The sequence below is a fragment of the Hipposideros armiger genome, unplaced genomic scaffold, assembly GCF_001890085.2.
Source record: "Hipposideros armiger isolate ML-2016 unplaced genomic scaffold, ASM189008v1 scaffold_42, whole genome shotgun sequence".
NCBI lineage: Eukaryota > Metazoa > Chordata > Mammalia > Chiroptera > Hipposideridae > Hipposideros > Hipposideros armiger.
The window spans coordinates 907607-926012 of record NW_017731392.1 but is presented as its reverse complement, the minus strand read 5'-3'; the positions used below and the strand labels follow the sequence as shown (position 1 = coordinate 926012).

Sequence of the window (18406 nt, the reverse complement as noted above, 5' to 3'; positions counted from 1 at the left end):
CACTTCTTCTTTTTACATGCTTTTGTGTGCTCTCTCTCTTAGAATCCTGCCAACCATGAGAACAAGTCTGGGGGATAAGGCACCACGTACAAGAGAACCAAGCTGCCCTGCTGAGGCCATCTTAGACTCGCTCACTGACAGCCCATCTCCTACATGACAGATCCTAGGGGAGATAAGCACACAGACCATTCTGCCCAACCAGCAGCTAACTGTAGTCAAATGGATGAACCCAGCCAAGATCAGAACTACCACCTAGAGCTGGGAAGCACTCAGTTGTGAGGAATAAGAAATGCTTTTATTATTGTTTTAAGCATGAATTTAGGGGTGGTAGGTTATACAGCAACAGCTGATACACTGACTCCCAAAATCTCTACAACAACTCTGGCTTTTTCCTATAAATGAAATAATCTCCATTCCTCTCTTCTGAGAAATTTAGACCATTTAGTCATTCTCTCTAAGGGCAATGATATATGTAACTTACCCTCAAATGGTTTAGAAAAAATATATATAGAGAGTAAACATGCAAGCATATGATAAAACAAAAGAGATAAAATGTTAACAATAGACTAATCCGGGTAAAGAGAATACAAGTGTTCCTTAAAAACTACAAAAATGAAAGTAGTATAATTATTTCCAAATAAGAAGTTTAAAAAATTGATATACCTTAGCCAAAGGATTAAATTTGATTAAACAGCGATTGGATTCTTTCAGGTATCTAACAGTCAAAACCAAAAAGTTAAGATAATTTGTTAAAATGTAGCACTGTAAAATGGAGTAGGTAAAAATTACTATGTTACCATTTTTGATAAAAGTATCAGGAAAAAAATTGACAGGAAAAGTTTGCTCTGTTCCCCTCTGAATTATTTAAATCAGAGTGTCTTGCCCTCAGCCTTACTGACATTTTGCATTTTGGGCTGGATTTTGGGGAAGGGGGTGCTGTCCCGTGAATTGTAGGATGCTCAGTAGCATCCAGCATCCCTAGCCTTTACCTACTAGATGCCAGCAGCACCCACCCAGTCCTGGCGATCAAAAATGCCGCCAGACATTGCTATATGTACACGGGTGGTGGGGGGATCACCCCTGGTTGAGAAGTAGGTACTATATAAATCCAACTAGCAGAAGCTTTCCTCAGGACTAGACTACAATAGACCAATGGCTCTCAATGTTAGCACCTATCAGAATCAGCTGGAGGTCTTGCTAAATAAGACAGGCTCCACTCTCTGAGTTTCTGATTCACCAGGTCTGAGAACTGTCATTTCAAACAAGATGCTAATGGTTTGGGGACCACACTCCGAAAATCAGGGCTAGGCCTTTATTTACCTGTAAATAAATTACTTCAACTACAAGCACTAAAACAGAAAAAAAAGTCTGAAATGTAAGACTTGCAAATCCAGATTTACAGAATGATGGCAAACATCCCACAGGAATGAGTGTTCTACATAAGGCTATCTAGAGTAAATGTGTATGTCCCTAAGAGCCCACAGCTGATCTTTGATAGAGCTATGGTAGGAACAGTGGCAAGAAAATAGATAGGTTCAGTGGTGAGGACACCTGGCTCGAAGCTGGGAAGTGAAATTTAAGTTTGCTGAGAGCTTAGGCAAAATCATGGTGAATTTCAATTTCCTAATCTGGCAAAAAGGGTTTGGATTAGTATCTTACAGACTACTTCTGGCTTTAAAAATACATGATTAAACTTAAGTAAATGGCAGTCATTTAAAAAAAATTCTATAAGTTTTACATAAATGTTTATGTACTCTTTTTTGAATATATGATAAATTAAAAAAATTAACAGCACCAAGATTAGTCTCCTTCACTATTAGGTCTGCTCTGTCCACTACCATGTAGCTCAATGAAAGTAGTGTATTGTGTAGAATATTAAAGCACTCTAAAATTAAATAAAATACCTAAAAATGAAAATCATAAAATCTAAATTAACTAATCAAGGCACTAACAAATATTATGATGTATAATAAAAATTCTTAAGCATTTATATGATTTATTTAAGTTAGATGAGCTGTAAAATACATTTACTTACCTCAACATTTCTAATGGATTTGTCTCATGAACTTGGTTGCCACACCTTGGACAATCATTGCTATCTTCAAAGTGCTGGACAATACAAGTCTTACAGACTAAGAAGAAAGAAGGTGTTAGGTTAAAATGCATCATTTGAATTTAAACTGGATGTAATTAGAAACAGTCCTTAAAAATAACCTACTATATAGGTAGAGTACTATTCTTTAATCAAACTGTATAAAACCTTAAAATCGTAACACTGAAAAAAAAATCAACTGAAATAAAGCCTAGTGCCACAATAAAAGGTATATACCATTTTGCTTATTGTTTTTCTTAAGTATATTCACAAACCAAATAATTTATTCATACTACTATAAAAAAGCTAGTTCATTTACATAAAACAACAGGTTTTTCTCATTCAAAGAAGTAGGACCCCAAAAGGTAAAAACATTTAAGTCTGCATTTACTTTTTTTGTTAGAAATGTATTTGAATGCAAAATAAATAGTTCTTAAAAGAACTTGAGAGTTTTCAACATGTTTGGATTACTATTTATTGGCAGGGTGCTCCTGGGACAAACCATGTATCACAATGAACTTCTGTCCTTTGCAGTGTAAGAAGGGTCTATGCTTGCAGGTCCCACGATTCCAGGGAGCACAAAGTATGGTAATGGCATCAAGACAGTACAAAGGAACAAGAGGTAAACTGGAATGACCACTGAGACACTGACAGGGAAACATTAAGATTTTAAATGAAGATTGTAAACAAAGATAACACAAACAGGATTTGTGGATTTTCTGGCCGCAAGTCCATATAGCCTACATCTCCTCCAAATACTACCAATCTTTCTGGCTATGAATCTCTCTCACTTTTTCCATAAGCTTCTATTACCTATGATGCCAACTGTCTTGCCCCAAAACCTTAGAAATATTTACAGCACCTGAGCTACAAAACAATTTTCAATCCAGTTCTCTATACCAATACTGCCTCCTCCATTTTATTACTCTGTATAATCTCCAAGTACAGATCAGCTCTCCCTTTTACAACTCCATTACAAACTATTTCTTTCCCCCTCCTCATGCCCCACACTATTTAGAAAAAGTAAAAGTTTATATAAATGATTGAGCAAGAGTAAACACTAAAGGATTCCTATCACTGAGATTAGGTCTGAAAATTCAAGCATATCACATATACTTGTCAGAACAACAATGGTCAGAAAAGAATTCTAGGTATCTAATTTTAAAATCATTAATACATATAGAGAATAATATCTTGGTATTTTCTTTTACTGAGTCAACAGATGTTTACTGAGGGCCAGACATTGTACTAGGAGTTGGGATGCAGGAATAAACAAAACAAAGTCCATGCCCTTATGGAGTTTATATTCTATTTGGGAAGGCAAACGAAGAATTTCGTTAGTAATACATGAGATTAAAAAAAAAGTGCACTTGGGCTGGCAGCTATTTTAGAGTGGTCAGAGTATAACTTTCTAATTAGGTGACACCTGAGCATATTTTTTTGTTGTTTAAGTACATCTAAATCCCATATTTTCTCCTACTTTTTACCATTACATACAGCTATTAGAGTAACACCCCTTCACTACAATTCTCCAAAATTTGGATTTAAGAGTATCAGAAAACCTTAAAAATAAAAAGGCTTACATATGAATACGTCTTCTGTCCTCAAAATCTCTTGGCCCAAAAAAGGTTTTAGAAAGTCTTTTTTTAAAAAGTCATACTAATGTTTGGGAAGGGAGGGCTGCCTCGTTAAGCCACACTGAAGTGGGGGACAGGGAAGTGGGATTCCTTTAGAACATAGCTGGTATTTGCTCTTTCCCAAGGATACTAGATAAGTCTCTGAAATTTGGGGAAAAAGGCAAAAAAGGACACATTAGAGGCAAGAAGAGCTATTACAAAGCCTGATCCTGTCCTGGGCTCAGATCTTTGTTGTTCAAAAGGTTTGTCATACTCAGGGGCTTCAGGAATTTCTGGTTGTCTATCAGTCTTGGCCAAACAGAGGTACGTGATATGCCCACAGCAAGCCCTCATCTGAGTCAGCCAAAAGGCTCCGAGTAGGAGCCTTTCCTCCCAGGGGCAAAGATACTAATCTAGGTTGTTGAAGAAAGAAATGTAAAGCTCATTCATCCAGATCTACACACAGTGTCAAGAATAAGGCTGTGTTAATTGCTTAAGGCCAAGGCAGCACCAGTGCCCAAGGGTGCCAATGGGGACTATTAATCTATATTCTAGATCTGGACCATCCAATATGGTAGCCACTAGCCACATGTGGCTACTGAGCATTTGAAATACTGCTAGTTCAAGTTGAAATATGCTATAAGTATAAAATAAAGCAGATTTCAAAGGCTTAGTATGAAAACAATCTCAGTAATTTTTTAATATTAATTACATGTTGAAATGAGAATATTTTAGACATAGTGAATTAAATATTAAAATTATTTTAATTTGCTTTTTAAAAAAGTGTCTACTAGAACATTTTAAATTATACAGGTGGCTCACACTTTATTTCTACGGAACACTGCTATGAGACTTGAATCCAGAGTTTCTGATATGAAATCACAAATTTTAAATCAAAATTTAAACTTTCTTTTTTCAACTTTACAAAGGAAAATAATGGAAATACCATCCTCCCCCCTAAACATTTTTAGCATCTCTATTAAATCTGATGACCAAGTAAACATGACAGATGAGCGATCCCATAGGGCACAGGAATTTACCTTATTATATTAAGTGTTACATTAAAGGAATTTTAAAAATTTATTTTTCAGAGGTGAAAGCCAAAAAGTTGTTTCTCAATTAAAAATATTTTTAAATAGTTTTAGGAAGAGAAAAATTTAAGATGGTGAAATGTAATATTCTTACACATTTTCATTTTTGTTCAAATGATTTGGTGGCAGTTGTCATCATAATCACTAACACAGGCTTATGCCTCAGGCATCACCTTAAAGGCTTCAACATATATTGAATTCAACACAGTTTAATAATTTCATCCTCATTACAACCCTATTAATTAGATAATATTATTAGGCCTTTAACAGATGGAGAAAGTAAGTAGAGAACTGCAGCAATTGGCCAAAAACCATGGAGTCAGTAAGAGGTAAAAACCAGGATTTGAATCAAGAGCCCATTTTCTTAACCAATGCATGCCTGTATGATACACTGTCTTCTAATTTTATTTCTATAGGTCTATAACACACACACACACACACACACACACACACACACACACAAAGCCTTCCCCCCCCCCCTTAATTTGGGAACTTTAAATATGTCTATTTATAGAATCAGTTCTCCTTTTAAACTGGGTATTTTGCACAAAATAGCCCTTTTAAGTAACTTCTTTATTCTTTTAAAAGACCTCCAGAATGCATCTCCAGCATGCATTTAAAAGCTGTTAAATAAAGCTCAACCTAGTGCAAGTTAGAACCTGAGAAAACCCATGCCAGAAGTTCAGTGAAACTGAAAAAAGTGAAATGAGAGTTTGCTTTCCCTCAAATGCTTAAAAAACTCATTACTACAAAACCAACCCTTGATTCTTAGTTTATAATTTGGTTTATACCAACTGTAAACCACATTATTAAAATATCCTAAAGATTTAATGCTAAGCTCTCTAATTGCTCAACTGCTGTACTGGTTAACTCAACTGGTCCAAGATACAAAGGTCCCAGTCTGGGCTAAGACTATATGGAGATTAATTAGGATCTTCATTCTCACAGCCACTCCACAGACAGATTCTGTAGCCACAAGAAACATGGGTCAGGAAGGGAGTTAGGCACACCAAAGATATCCACAGTGGAAAAACACTTAAATAGCAACAAGTGCTAAAATTTCCCGAGCACTAACCAAATATTAGGCTCTGGGCTCAGGCTTTGCATGGATTATAGTATGGATTGTTACCGACTCCCTTTGGCAAATGAGCAATGCGGTACTCGAGAGCCTGAGCAGGCTACCCATAGCTGCTCACAGACGCCCAGCTGTGTAGCAGAGATGGCATCCATCCTCAGGCTGTGCAGCACCAGGCCTAAAGTCCAAACCACTATGCAAGGCATCATAAAGTCAGTAACATTTTGTCCCTGGCATCGAGATTTCATGTTTTTTACTCATCTTTATATTTAGCCCATCGCAATCATGAAACTTCTGCCTAAAGCTTAATAAGTGAAATCCTTCCTTGTACTGTTTCCTAGATTTGAACTAGGTTGTTGCACAAATTAATAAAGAGTCATTGTGTCATCGAAAGCAGTGGTTCTCAAATTGAAATAGGCACCACAATCATCAAGAAATTTTTTAAAATAACTTATTTATGGACCCAATCCCAAACCAATTCAATCAGAATCTGGGAGATTAACACCAGGACTTTAACTTTGCAAAGCTCTCCAGTGAGGCAGCCAAAAGATAACTGGGAAATTCTGGCCATAGGAGGCCAGAAGCTGGCCAAAAAATCCCTACTGGCTGGTACCTCTCTTAGGTGGCCCCATTCCAGGATTTGGCCCTCTGTCAAATCATAATCAGAAGTCACTTTATTATTCACCATTTGAAAATCACTGTCACAAGACAAAACACAATCAAAAGAATAGGGGATTAATGTCCCCTCTTCCTGTAATGCAGATTCACACGAGAAGCCAAGGTAGTACGGCACAGTTGCTCAAAGACAGTCTTGAGGCAGAGTGCCCAGATCTGAAACCCAGTTCTACCGTCAGGCACATTACTTACTCTGTGCTTCTATGTACAAGGGAGAGAAGGGTACCTATTTTCCAGGGTTCTTGTGAGGAATAATGAGATAATATATATAAAATATGTAAATGAGTATCTGGTAACTTGTAAATAGTCAATAAATGTAAGCTATAACTATAAATTAGATCGCTAGAGGAGCATAAAATCATAACAAGGAGGATCAGAGTAACAGAATACTGACTGCTATCAGACTATGATTAATTTGATGCACCCATCCTAAATAACAGATGATCTTGCTAAGAGAACTTGAAATGTCTGTCATGTACTAGTATTAATCTTCTGCAACTATGTCTACCTTAGAGATAGTCTTGCAACTCAAGTATGATATTTTCGACATATTTCTTCACCTGAATGAGAACTGCCTTTCTTTGCATGTATGATACTTCTTTTTCTGGAGTAGAAGGTGCAGGATTGACTAACACATCTCCATCATAAATTTCTTCCTTAACTTTATATGTTTAATATAATTCCAGCACAGTCCCACTCGTCTAGGAGCTACCTTGTTCTATATCTTCTTGATCACTTTGTACATACCTATTCTGAAACATAATGTGTTGATTTCATAGTTAAATTAATAAAGGGCTATCATACTTCTTTATTTTCAAGTTTTTGAGGGGTGGAGGGTTCTTCACAACAGGTACAAGGACCATTGATTGTTGCTATCTCAGATGTATGGTCCACCCACATCTTTATGTATCATACAGAGCTGGCTTCCCAGCATTGATGATACAAAGTAATCTACACAAATTTTTCTTCTTGAGCACGGATTCTTCTATTACTGATAATAAAACAATAGTCTTTTCTCTCATCTCCTTAGTGTTGTCATTCATTGGTAATGTTCTGTTTATTAAAAGTGATCAAATGCTGACTTCTTTTGTTAGAATCATCCTAATGTGTTGGTTTTCTGTCAATATAGAAAGAAGCATGTATTTCTTCTTCTTTTTTTTTTTTTTAAAGATTTTTATTGGGGAATTGGGGGGATGGAAACAGTGCTGGGGAATTGGGGGAAGGGGAACAGACAAGTTGCTGTCGTTTTTGTTCTTCAGTCTAGTTGTGGAGGATGTTGCTTCACTGGCCCAAGTTGGCACCATCATTGCGCTCTTCTCTGGCGAGGCAGATCAGTCGCCGGCTTCTGGACGGCCGCTCACTGCGGCTGCTGGCCGCTCACGCTGGCTGCTGGCTACATACTGTAGCCCATGGCAACCCACTGCCACAGGGAGTGCAGCCTACGCCGTCGCCGGCAACTCATGGCAGCCCAGCTCCAGGTTGAGCTGTCGTTCAGCATCTTAGCTGCAGAGGGCGTGTCACTGGCCCTCATATGTGGGATCCGAACCGGGGCCCTCTGGCATCCCAAGCGAGTTCTTAACCATCGCGCCACTCTGCCGGCCCAGCATGTATTTCTTCTTAAACATATCACTATCTTTATGTGCCCTTCTTGATTAACATTCATTTGATACAGTGTTAACTTTATTGAAAGCTTTATCTATTTATATAATAGTTTATAAGTAAACTGTGGTCATCTGCAAAGAAAAGAGGCATCAGTTTCCTGATTTTGATACATATCCTTACATGTGAGACTATTATTTTTAAAAAGTTTTCCAGAATAGCTGTAATGTGCTTCCATGAGACATTATCTCCTGGTTTTACTTATACAAGGAACTTGTAAACACCATTCTTCTCTTATGTTATAAGTGACACATTTCTTTCAAAGGCCTACATGAGTTGCAATTTCATGAAGACCACTAAGCATTTCATTCTACTGAGAAGACTGCTTTATTCTTGTTTTGCCAAGACAGAGGAACAGGCAGCAAAGCAGAACTTGTTGAAGAGGGTCAGGACGGAGTTTGGGGATTTAAGTATGGTAGGGGGATCTTAGATCAAGCAGGCCAGGAGACCAAAAGGTCCAGGAAGGTTGGACTTCATAGACATGCTTATGGAGTTAAGCAGGACTCCAAGGTCAAGGTAGGGTCTGGTAGCTCAGTGAGTGCAGCAATGCACTCATTTCTCCCCCACCCCCATCAATATAAATTACATGATCAATCAGAATAATCCCTTCCTCATACATACTCTCAATAGCTCTGCTGTTTTCTACTTCTCTTTTCTTTTGCTGTACTTGCTCAAACTATTAACCCTGGCTAAACCCAACATACTCTGCTTCTACAAGGTTATAACTGAACAGTGTGGGAGAAAAACATGCACTATGCTGATTGGTCTCTCACCTGAAGTTCATGACCAGGAACCCCAAGTAGGTCCTTCATCTGCCAGGTGGTCATACTCAATGCGCCAAGTCCATTATGCTCATCAATACTTCATACCTTCTCCTCACTCCTCAAATCCCCAACATATCCTCCCCAACCTCACTCTCCACTGATGATCTTGCTTCTCATTTTACTGAAAACAAAAGGAAAAAACTGAAGAATTCATCCCACCACACCTACTCACTTATTAGCATCTATACTTTGTGCTCTTGCCTGTTTCCAGAACTTTCCTGTGCCTATCAAAAATCATCTCTGCTCTGTGCACTAGATCCCCTCCCAATGACCTAATAACTCTGCTCCAGTATTCTCCCCTTTCACCTATGTTAGTCTTTTGCTATCAATAAAGATTCCCATCAACATTCAAACATATTCGCCATCTTTAAAAACAAAAACCAAAAACGAAACTTCTGTTGACCCTATTTCTCCTGTCAGCTATCACTCCATTTCAGAGCTGCCTATGCTCATTCTCTCCAATTCCTCTGTTCCCATTCTTTTTTTCACTCTTTACCTTTATCAAAATGAAATACTTACATAATCATTGTACAATTATCAAAACCAAGAAATTAAAAATTTCCATCCTCTCACATCCAGACTTCCATCCCCCACCACGCCACTGAAACGCTCGAGATCCCCCATGACCTCCATGTTGCTAAGTCTAGTGCTCTATTCTCAGTCCCATCTTCCTCAACACAGCGGGCCCAGCTGATCCCTCCTCCTCTGTGTGTACACTCTGCTTCCCAGGACCCCACACTTAGTTTTCTTCTGGCCTCACTGACTTCTCAGTGCCCCAGAGCCCAGTCCTTGGTCCTCTTCCCTATCTACACTTGCTCCATTAGTGCTCTCATTGCTTAAATATGATCTATATGCTGATAATCTTCAGGCTCCTATGTTCAACTCCCAACTGGGCACCTCCATTTGGCTTTCTCATAGCTTATGTGCAATTTCCAAAAAACAGCCTCCTGATCTCCCACCCCCAGCCTTCCCTATATGATTAGATGACACCTTTATCCCTCAAGTTTCTCAGGCCAAAAATCTTACAGATATCCTCTAAGATTGACTTGACTCCTTTTTCTTTTAGGACTCCCACATATTTCATTAGGAGATATGGCTATACCTTCAAAACAGAACCAGAAACTGACCACTTGTACCACTACCACCACCTTGGTGCAAACCATCACCACCTCTTGTCTGGATTACTGCAACAGCCTCCTTGCAGGTCTCTTTTCAGTAGTAGTCTGAATGAAGCTTTTAAATATAAACCCAATCATGTCATTCCTCTACTCAAAGTCCTGCCTGACATGGGCCATTTCTCTCAGAGTAAAAGACAAAAACCTTCAAATGGCCCTATGAGAACTGTGCACTGTGCCTGCGGCCCACGTCCACCCCCATCACCTCTCTGTACACTCCTTCACTCACTGCTGTCCAGCCACACTGGCCTCTTGACCATTTCTCAACATGTCAGGCATGCCTGCTTTACAGCCTTTACTTCTGCTATTCCCACTACATGAAATACTCTTCCCTCAGATATGTGATAGGCTAATACCTCCTTAAGTCTGTTCAAATGTCATCTTCTTAAATGAGGCCTACCCTGAAGACAGACTTACTTTAAATTTTAACTTTCCCACTGACTGCGGATCCCCCTTACTCAGCATTGACTCTCCCTTTTTCTATAGCATTTACCACCTTCTAATATACACTGTGATTCACTTATTGCCTACTATGTTGCCTCATGTACTCCAGGTGCCCAGAATAGTACCTGGAGGAGGAGCTGCTAAGTAAATATTTGTAGAATAAATGAGGACACAAGGGTTAGGAATAGTAAAGGGAGCCAAGATTGTAGGGCTTACAAGTGTACTATTGTAGTCAAATCAGAAACCAGCCTACATTTTTAAAATAAAGCAAAGAAGAGATTCTCAGTTTACCAGTATTTTTTTTGACAACTAAAATGAGTTAATTTAATATAAACTAAAATCTTATTTTAGTTTTCTAAAATACAATGATCATTTTCTATTAACAGAGTAAAGAAATGTCAGTAGTTGAGGCTTCTGAGGGAATATGGCTTTTCACTGGTTTTTAAATTTTTGATACAACATATTAGTCCAGTAAAAACCAGTATGTTATGAAGCATCCATAGTTATGAAGTCTTCCATGTATGGAAATGGAAATAATCTTTTTTCTTCTCCAGGATAGACTGTACTTATTCTTAATGTTTATATTTTGTTAGAGTCTTAAACATACCTGTACAGTGACTATGACGTCTAACTCTGCATACTTATGTATTTTAGATTACATTTTTTAAGTCCGTCATTGGTAGCAGTTCCAACTCATTCTTACCTCAATATAATTTATTCTCAGAAGCCAATATGAAAAACAATTGCATTTTTTGTTTTCCCCTAGTTTTCGTTTAGAGTCCACTATGCTTTCGGCTGTTTAAACATTCTTTACTATCTAATGCATAGTTTCATAAGCTAAAAGAACTATACATTTCATGTAATTCTTCTATAACATCATTACAATAGATGACACCTAGATTGTTTAAGACCTATACTTATTCCTTCTTATTTAAAGAGAATCATCATAATCACTTTCATGAATGAGTGACTAGTTTCTGCCAAAATACTGTTTAAAACATGTCACATCAGAGGGCCGGCTGAGTGGCTCAGTTGGTTAAGAGCTCGCTCAAGAGTTTGAGCTCTGAGCAACAGCGGTTCGAGTCAGCCCGAGCTGAGCAGCCGCTGAGCTACCAACAGGTGGCAGGATGGCTCAGCTAAAAACAAACAAACAAACAAACAAAAAACATGTCACATCAGTAACAAATGACCTCATTTTTAGTAAAACCCTAAAACATTATATTTGCACCCAATGAGACTTTAAATAGAACTTCTATTTAGGTCTTTAAATTTTTCATTTTTCCTTTAAAAAAGATAATTTATTTAAACAAACACAAAACAGTTCACCCAGGGGCCGGCTGAGTGGCTCAGTTGGTTAAGAGCTCGCTCAAGAGTGTGAGCTCTGAGCAACAGGGTCGCCGGTTCGATTCCCGGCCCAAGCTGAGCTGCCACGTAGCTGCCAACAGGTGGCAGGATGGCTGAGCTAGGAAAAAAACAAACAAAAAACCAGTTCACCCATTTCTCCCCTGCCTCTGGTAACCACCAATCTGTTATCTGTATCAGCTTGGGTTTCAAAAAAAAATTTGTTTTAGGCTCCACTTATAAGAGAGATCATACGGTATTTGTCTTTCTCTAATTTATTTCATTCAGCATAATGTCAATCTATGTTGTCATAAATGGCAAGATTTCATTCTTTCTTATAAATGAATAATATTCCATTGTGTGTGTGTACATATATACACACACATACCATATATATATGTATATATATGTGTGTGTATATATATATATGTATGTATGTAGGTATGTGTGTATATATATGTTTTTTATTTATTCATTGATGGACACTCAGGGTGTTTCCATATCTTGGCTATTATAAAGAACACTGCAACGGACATGAGTGTATAAATATCTTTTCGAGCTAGTGGCTTTGTTTTCTTCAGATAAATACCCAGAAGTAGAATTGCTGGATCATATGATAGTTCAATTTTTAATATTTTGAGGAACCTCCATACTGTTTTCCATAGTAGCTACAACAATTTACAACCTCACCAACAAGGGCTCCCTTTTCTCCACATCCTCGCCAACATTTGTTATTTCTTGTTTTTGATAATAATCAGTCTGACAGGTGTGAGGTGATACTGCATTACAGTTTTGATTTGCATTTCCCTGATGATTAGTGATGCTGAGCACTTTTTAATGTACCTGTTGGCTATCTGTATGTCTTCTTTGGAAAAATGTTTATTTAGATTATCTGCCCATTTTTTTAATCAGATTTTTTTTTCTACTGAGTTGTATGAGTTCTTTATATATTTTAGATATTAGCCCCTTATCAGATATATGATTTGCAATAATTTTCTCCCATTCAGTAGGTTGCCTTTTCCTTTTGTTGGTTTCCTATGCTGTGCAAAAGAAGCCTTTTAGTTTGACATAGCCCTACATGTTTATTTTTGCTGTTGCTTTTGGTGTTAAGATTAAAAAAATCATCTCTAAGACCTACGCCAAGGAGATTACTGCCTATGGCTTCTTCTAGAGAGTTTTATGGTTTCAGATCTTACATTCAAGTCTTTAATTAATTTTGAATTAATTTTTATGTGTGGTATAAAACAATGGTCCAGTTTCATTCTTTGGCATATGGCTATACAATTTTCCCAACACCTTTACTGAAGAAACTGTCCTTTACCCATTTTATGTTCTTGGCTCTTTTGTTGTAAATTAACTGACCCTATATGCGTGTTTATTTCTGGGCCCTTTATTCTGTTCCATTGATCTATGTGTCTGTTTTTATGCCAGTCCCATATGTTTTAATTACTATAGCTTTGTAATATAGTTTGAAATCAGGGCGCATGATGCCTCCAGCTTGGTTCTTCTATCTCAAGATTGCTTTGGCTATTTGGTTTCTTTTAAGGTTCCATACAAATTTTAGGGCTGTTTGTTCCATTTCTGTGAAAAATGCCATTGGGATTTTAATAGGGATTGCACTGAATCTGTAGATTACTTTGGGTAGTATGGACATTTTAACAATATTAATTCTTCCAATCCATGAGCATGGAATATCTTTCCATTTATTTTTCTCTTCCATTCTTTTATTAATGTTTGTAGTTTTGAATATACAGTTCTTTTACCTCCTTAGTTAAGTTTTTCCCAGTTTATTCTTTTTTGATGCAATTTTAAGTGGAATTGTTTTCTTCATTTCTCTGATAGTTTGGTGTTAGTATGTAGAAGTGCAACAGATTATTGTGTATTGATTTTGTATCTTGCAACTTTACTGAATTCATTTATTAGTTCTAACAGTTTTTTATTCCATAGGCCTTTGATTTTTATTTTAAAAACAAGTCTTGACACTAGTAATCAAACTTTATAAAGAATACATTTTTAGAAAGTTCAATTTGTATCTTTTCTTCATTATGAATTTATTCAGAAAGAATGATAAATCCAGATCCTGACTGGGTACCTAATGACAGGTATACAATCACAAAAATATAGTTAGAAGAGACTTGTTATATATATACATTTTAAATTCACATGTTAAGGAAATTTTAGAAAATATAGCCAAACAGAAAGAAGAAAAAATAGAATTGGGGAAATGAGAATTTGTTATGAAGATGTACTTAAGTCAGCTGTCCAGGATTCAGATCCCAGCTCTAGCATTTATTAGCTGTATTACTTAACCTTTCTGAGTCTTGTCTCTGTGAAAAACACTGGACTAAGAATCTGAAATATTTGGTCCTCAAACCTTCTCATAGTTTTGCTCCTTTCTATTATTTTGGTCTCTGCTCAAATGCTAACTCCCAAGGAAGACCTTTTTGTTTTATTTTTCTTCATAACATGTTACCCCTAGCATCTGAAATTATACTGTTCACTTGCTTATTGTCTGTCTCCTATTAGAACATAAATTCTAGGAGGGCACAGACTATGCCTGTCTTGTTTACTGCTGTGTTCCCGCTGTCTAGAATAAAGACTGTCACAATGTAGGTGCTAATAAACATTTAGATGATTAAGTAATACCACCTAACTAGATTAAATAGACAATAAATGTAAAGCTCATGACCCCAAATATGACAAACATTCAATAAATAACAGCTATTAGTTTACTCTTTTATTAGCATTTATTTTAATTACTGTATGATTACAAGTACAAACTGCCTAGTTCAAGAGATGCTTAAATGTCTGGTACAGAGCAGTGCTTCTCAAACTTTAGTGCACCACAGAATCACCTGAAGAGCTTGTTATCATACCGATTTCTGGCCTTCTCCCCAGAGATTCTGATTCAGTGGGTCTACAGTAAGGCCCACAAATTTGTACTTCTTCCCAGGTGATGCTGCTGATGGCTGCTGCTAGTCTGGAGATTGTAGTTTGAATAATATTTTTAAAACACTGAGTATCAATGTATCAAAAGTTCCCTATACCTTAATTAAATACTTGTGTATTTATGATACTTGTTCAAAAACAATAAGTGGTTGATAGTACTTAAATTTTACCATGTTATGATTAAGTTATTCCTTCATTCTTACATATTATCACATAAAATCACTAAATCCCTTAATGGTCACAACAATTATATTTAAGGGCAAAAGGAAGAAAACTTTCCTGTCTTGTACCACAGAATTCTATGTCTATAACATTCTCTTTTTTCTGAAGAAGGAACCATTAGATTCTTAAAGAGGACTCTAACCACAAAAGAGTTAAGAACCAATGTACTATATTCTTCACATTTTATCTACTGGAACAAAGCTCCTTTGTTCTTAGTTTAAGTGAAAAGTTTTCATTTTAAGTCAACAACCTATACAACCACCAGCAAATACACTGTAAGCAACCTCAAAAAGTTTTTCAGGACCTTGGCGCAAGAGACAGGGCATCCCTTAATCTACAGCCACCAACCTCTAGTCCCCATTCCAGTGTCTCTCCCTACCTAGGACCCATAAAACTTCCACATATTTTAGAAGACAGTTTGTCAAAATTCATAATTCCTAACCGACCTACACTGCCTACATGCCTTTCAAGCTACATATCACTGCATTTGAATCTCTGAAAGGAAAAACACACAATAAAATAATCAATTGATTGGCTAATTTATTTATTCATTTAAGCTTTTATTGAGCACTCAAGTACCTTAGTACCTGTACTAAAGATACACTTAACTCAAACCTATCTGTGGTAGCAGATGGGTGGCATATCTTGGAGGAGATGAGTTTTAAAGGATGGGTAATTGCTAGCCAGGCATACAGAAGTGCATTCCAAGCAGAGTGAGCTGCTGACCAAGAATTGGCGTGCACGCACGTGTGTGTGTGTGTGTGTGTGTTGGGTGGTGGCACAGAAATCAGTCACACCTAAGCAGCTTTAATTTATCCTGAGGGAATTAAGGTATCTTCAGGAAATTTTGGGTCAGCTGAAGAGTGAGTCATGAAGACAGTAAGCTGTTTAAATGATCACCACTGTGACACAGGTTATGAGTGGGCTGCAGTGACTTTGGTGAGAAGTAATGAGGACCTGAATAAGAACAGTCACAGGGAAATGGGAATTAAAGGACAGATTTAAGAGATATTAAAGAGAGAAACAAGAGAGAAACCTTGTCCCTATTTTGTTAGTGAAGGTAAAGAGGGTCAAGTGTAGAGCACACTTCTTGTTTGGGCAACTGAGTATTGGCATTCCATTCATTCATTTTAAGGTATGATGAGTTCCAAGTGGACATCCAGTAGGATTCTGAAGCTTAGAGGAAAGGGCTATGCCAGAAATAAAGATCTGGGAGAGATCAGCATAGATAGCTGGCATCTCAGAGTAGATGAGTTCATACAGAAAAGAAAAAGATAGGTCCAAATACACGTGTAGACATTTCTTGGCTTATGAGAAGTTTTGCTTGATAAGAGTTTTAAGTTTCCAAATTTATCTTTTTTTACCACTCTACCCCAGTGGCTAGTAAAGTGCCCAACATCTAATTATTTTAAATAATTCAATAATTATTTGTGTGAACATGTTTACTTCCTTAGGTTTGTTGGGTTATTAAAATGAATGCTTTCGCTTGTAACCGTATTAAAGTAGATCTCGTTCCTCCAGCATTAAGTGATCATTTAAAGTTAAAAACTCATGTTTTAAATTTTTACCTTATTTTAAAATTATATCTTTTCATCAAATGTCCCTGGCCTACTGAAGGGAAGAGTGGTGCGGTATAAGCCTACTTAAAGATGGGGCTTTTATAAGCCTTCTTCCCCCAACTCCTTGCCAGGAGGCTGGGACACAGTCTGCCCTGCCATCTCTGCCTCCCCCTTCCTTCCAGCCAGCTTGCTTCTTTCTCCTCCTTCAGCCTAGCTGGAGTGCGGAGAACACCAAGGGATGCTGTAGTCAGCCACCCTGCTGGTGCTTTTGGCTCTTCTTTCTACATCTGCAGGGAAGCCAGTAAGTGTTAACTCCAGAATTTCTCAATGGGAGAATGGGATAGCAACCACCTTTCTGATCTGAGGAGAAAGAGCTGACTTGTGTTTGCAGAGTATTTTGAAAGAAGAGTAGTTACCTCATATATCCATATCAAAGCAGGGACAGCCACTCATGATCCCTACTTCCCACTCCAATGCACCTCTGCTGCAGCCAGGCCCAAGAGCTAATGTCCCTCCCTGCCTGAGAAGGCCTAGGGTCTATGGCTTTAGGAATTTCAGAAAATGCTTTTGTTCCTTCTCTTGCATTCCATTCTGCTGCAATATCCTGACACATACCTACAAATATATCATTGTTTCATTATTTTCATCACAATTATCAGCATCCAATTTTATTTTATACATTTAACTTGATTACTCTTTCTGCACTTGACCAGAAATCCAGAAGGGCAGATTCCATGTCTGGTTTTGCTCACCAATAATAAAGCTCCATTTACATATTTCAAATTTGAACAATAAAACCAAAACCTTTATATCTATTATTAGTTTTTATAATAAGAACCATTATTTACTTATATTTATTGTATAACTATAAAATTGTAGTCTTTGTACAAAGTTATCTTCATAAGATATTCTTTTTATATGACTAAGTCAAGATTGAAAATAATACAGGGTACCACAATGTCACTTAACACTTTTTACTTTCCTCCGGTCCCATTTGGCCATTACTTCTCTATTTTATACTGATACCAAACCACAATACCAGTATATCTGTCCCACATTATACAAGATGTGATAAAAAAATACAGTGAATGTTTAAATTAAAAAAAAATTTATTACAGTAAAAGACACATTGCCAATAATTCCCCTTAAAATACTGCCCCTCACTTCGAACACACTTATCACATCGTTTTTGGCACTTTCTGAAGTTCTGCAAGTCCTCTTTCGTGAGTATCTTTAGTTGCGCTGTCATGGCTGCTTTGATGTCCTGAATCGATTCAAAACGTTTACCATTCATGGTCATTATGACTTTGGCAAAGAGCCAGAAGTCACATGGTGCCAGATCCAGTGAATAAGGTGGATGAGGACACACCGTAATGTATTTGACAGAAATTGCTATACCAGAAGTGATGTGTGACATGGAGTGTTGTCATGATGGAAGATGGAACCATTTGCCCATTTCTTGTTAATACGTTGTTCATGATCCATGATTTACGGCACACTTTAAAACACACCTTCTCTCAACCGTAGCTCATATCTGACTACCGTATTTGCCGGCGTATAAGACGACTGGGCGTATAAGACGACCCCCCTAACATTTCCACTCAAAATACAGAGTTTGTTATATACTCGCCGTATAAGACTACCCCCTCTTCCGCACACCTTCCACACACCAAATAAAAGGTAA

General features: G+C 37.4%; 1 protein-coding gene across 15 annotated transcripts in view; it reads right to left on the bottom strand.

Annotated features, from left to right (window-relative positions):
* PCGF5 (polycomb group ring finger 5) overlaps positions 1-18406 on the bottom strand; it is a 111845-nt gene that overhangs the window by 36861 nt on the left and 56578 nt on the right. For all 15 annotated transcript variants that reach the window (XM_019639075.1, XM_019639077.1, XM_019639064.1 and 12 more), the window contains one exon: positions 2036-2132. In XM_019639075.1, the coding sequence (XP_019494620.1) occupies positions 2036-2132 (97 nt within the window). The remainder of the gene's footprint in view (positions 1-2035; positions 2133-18406) is intronic.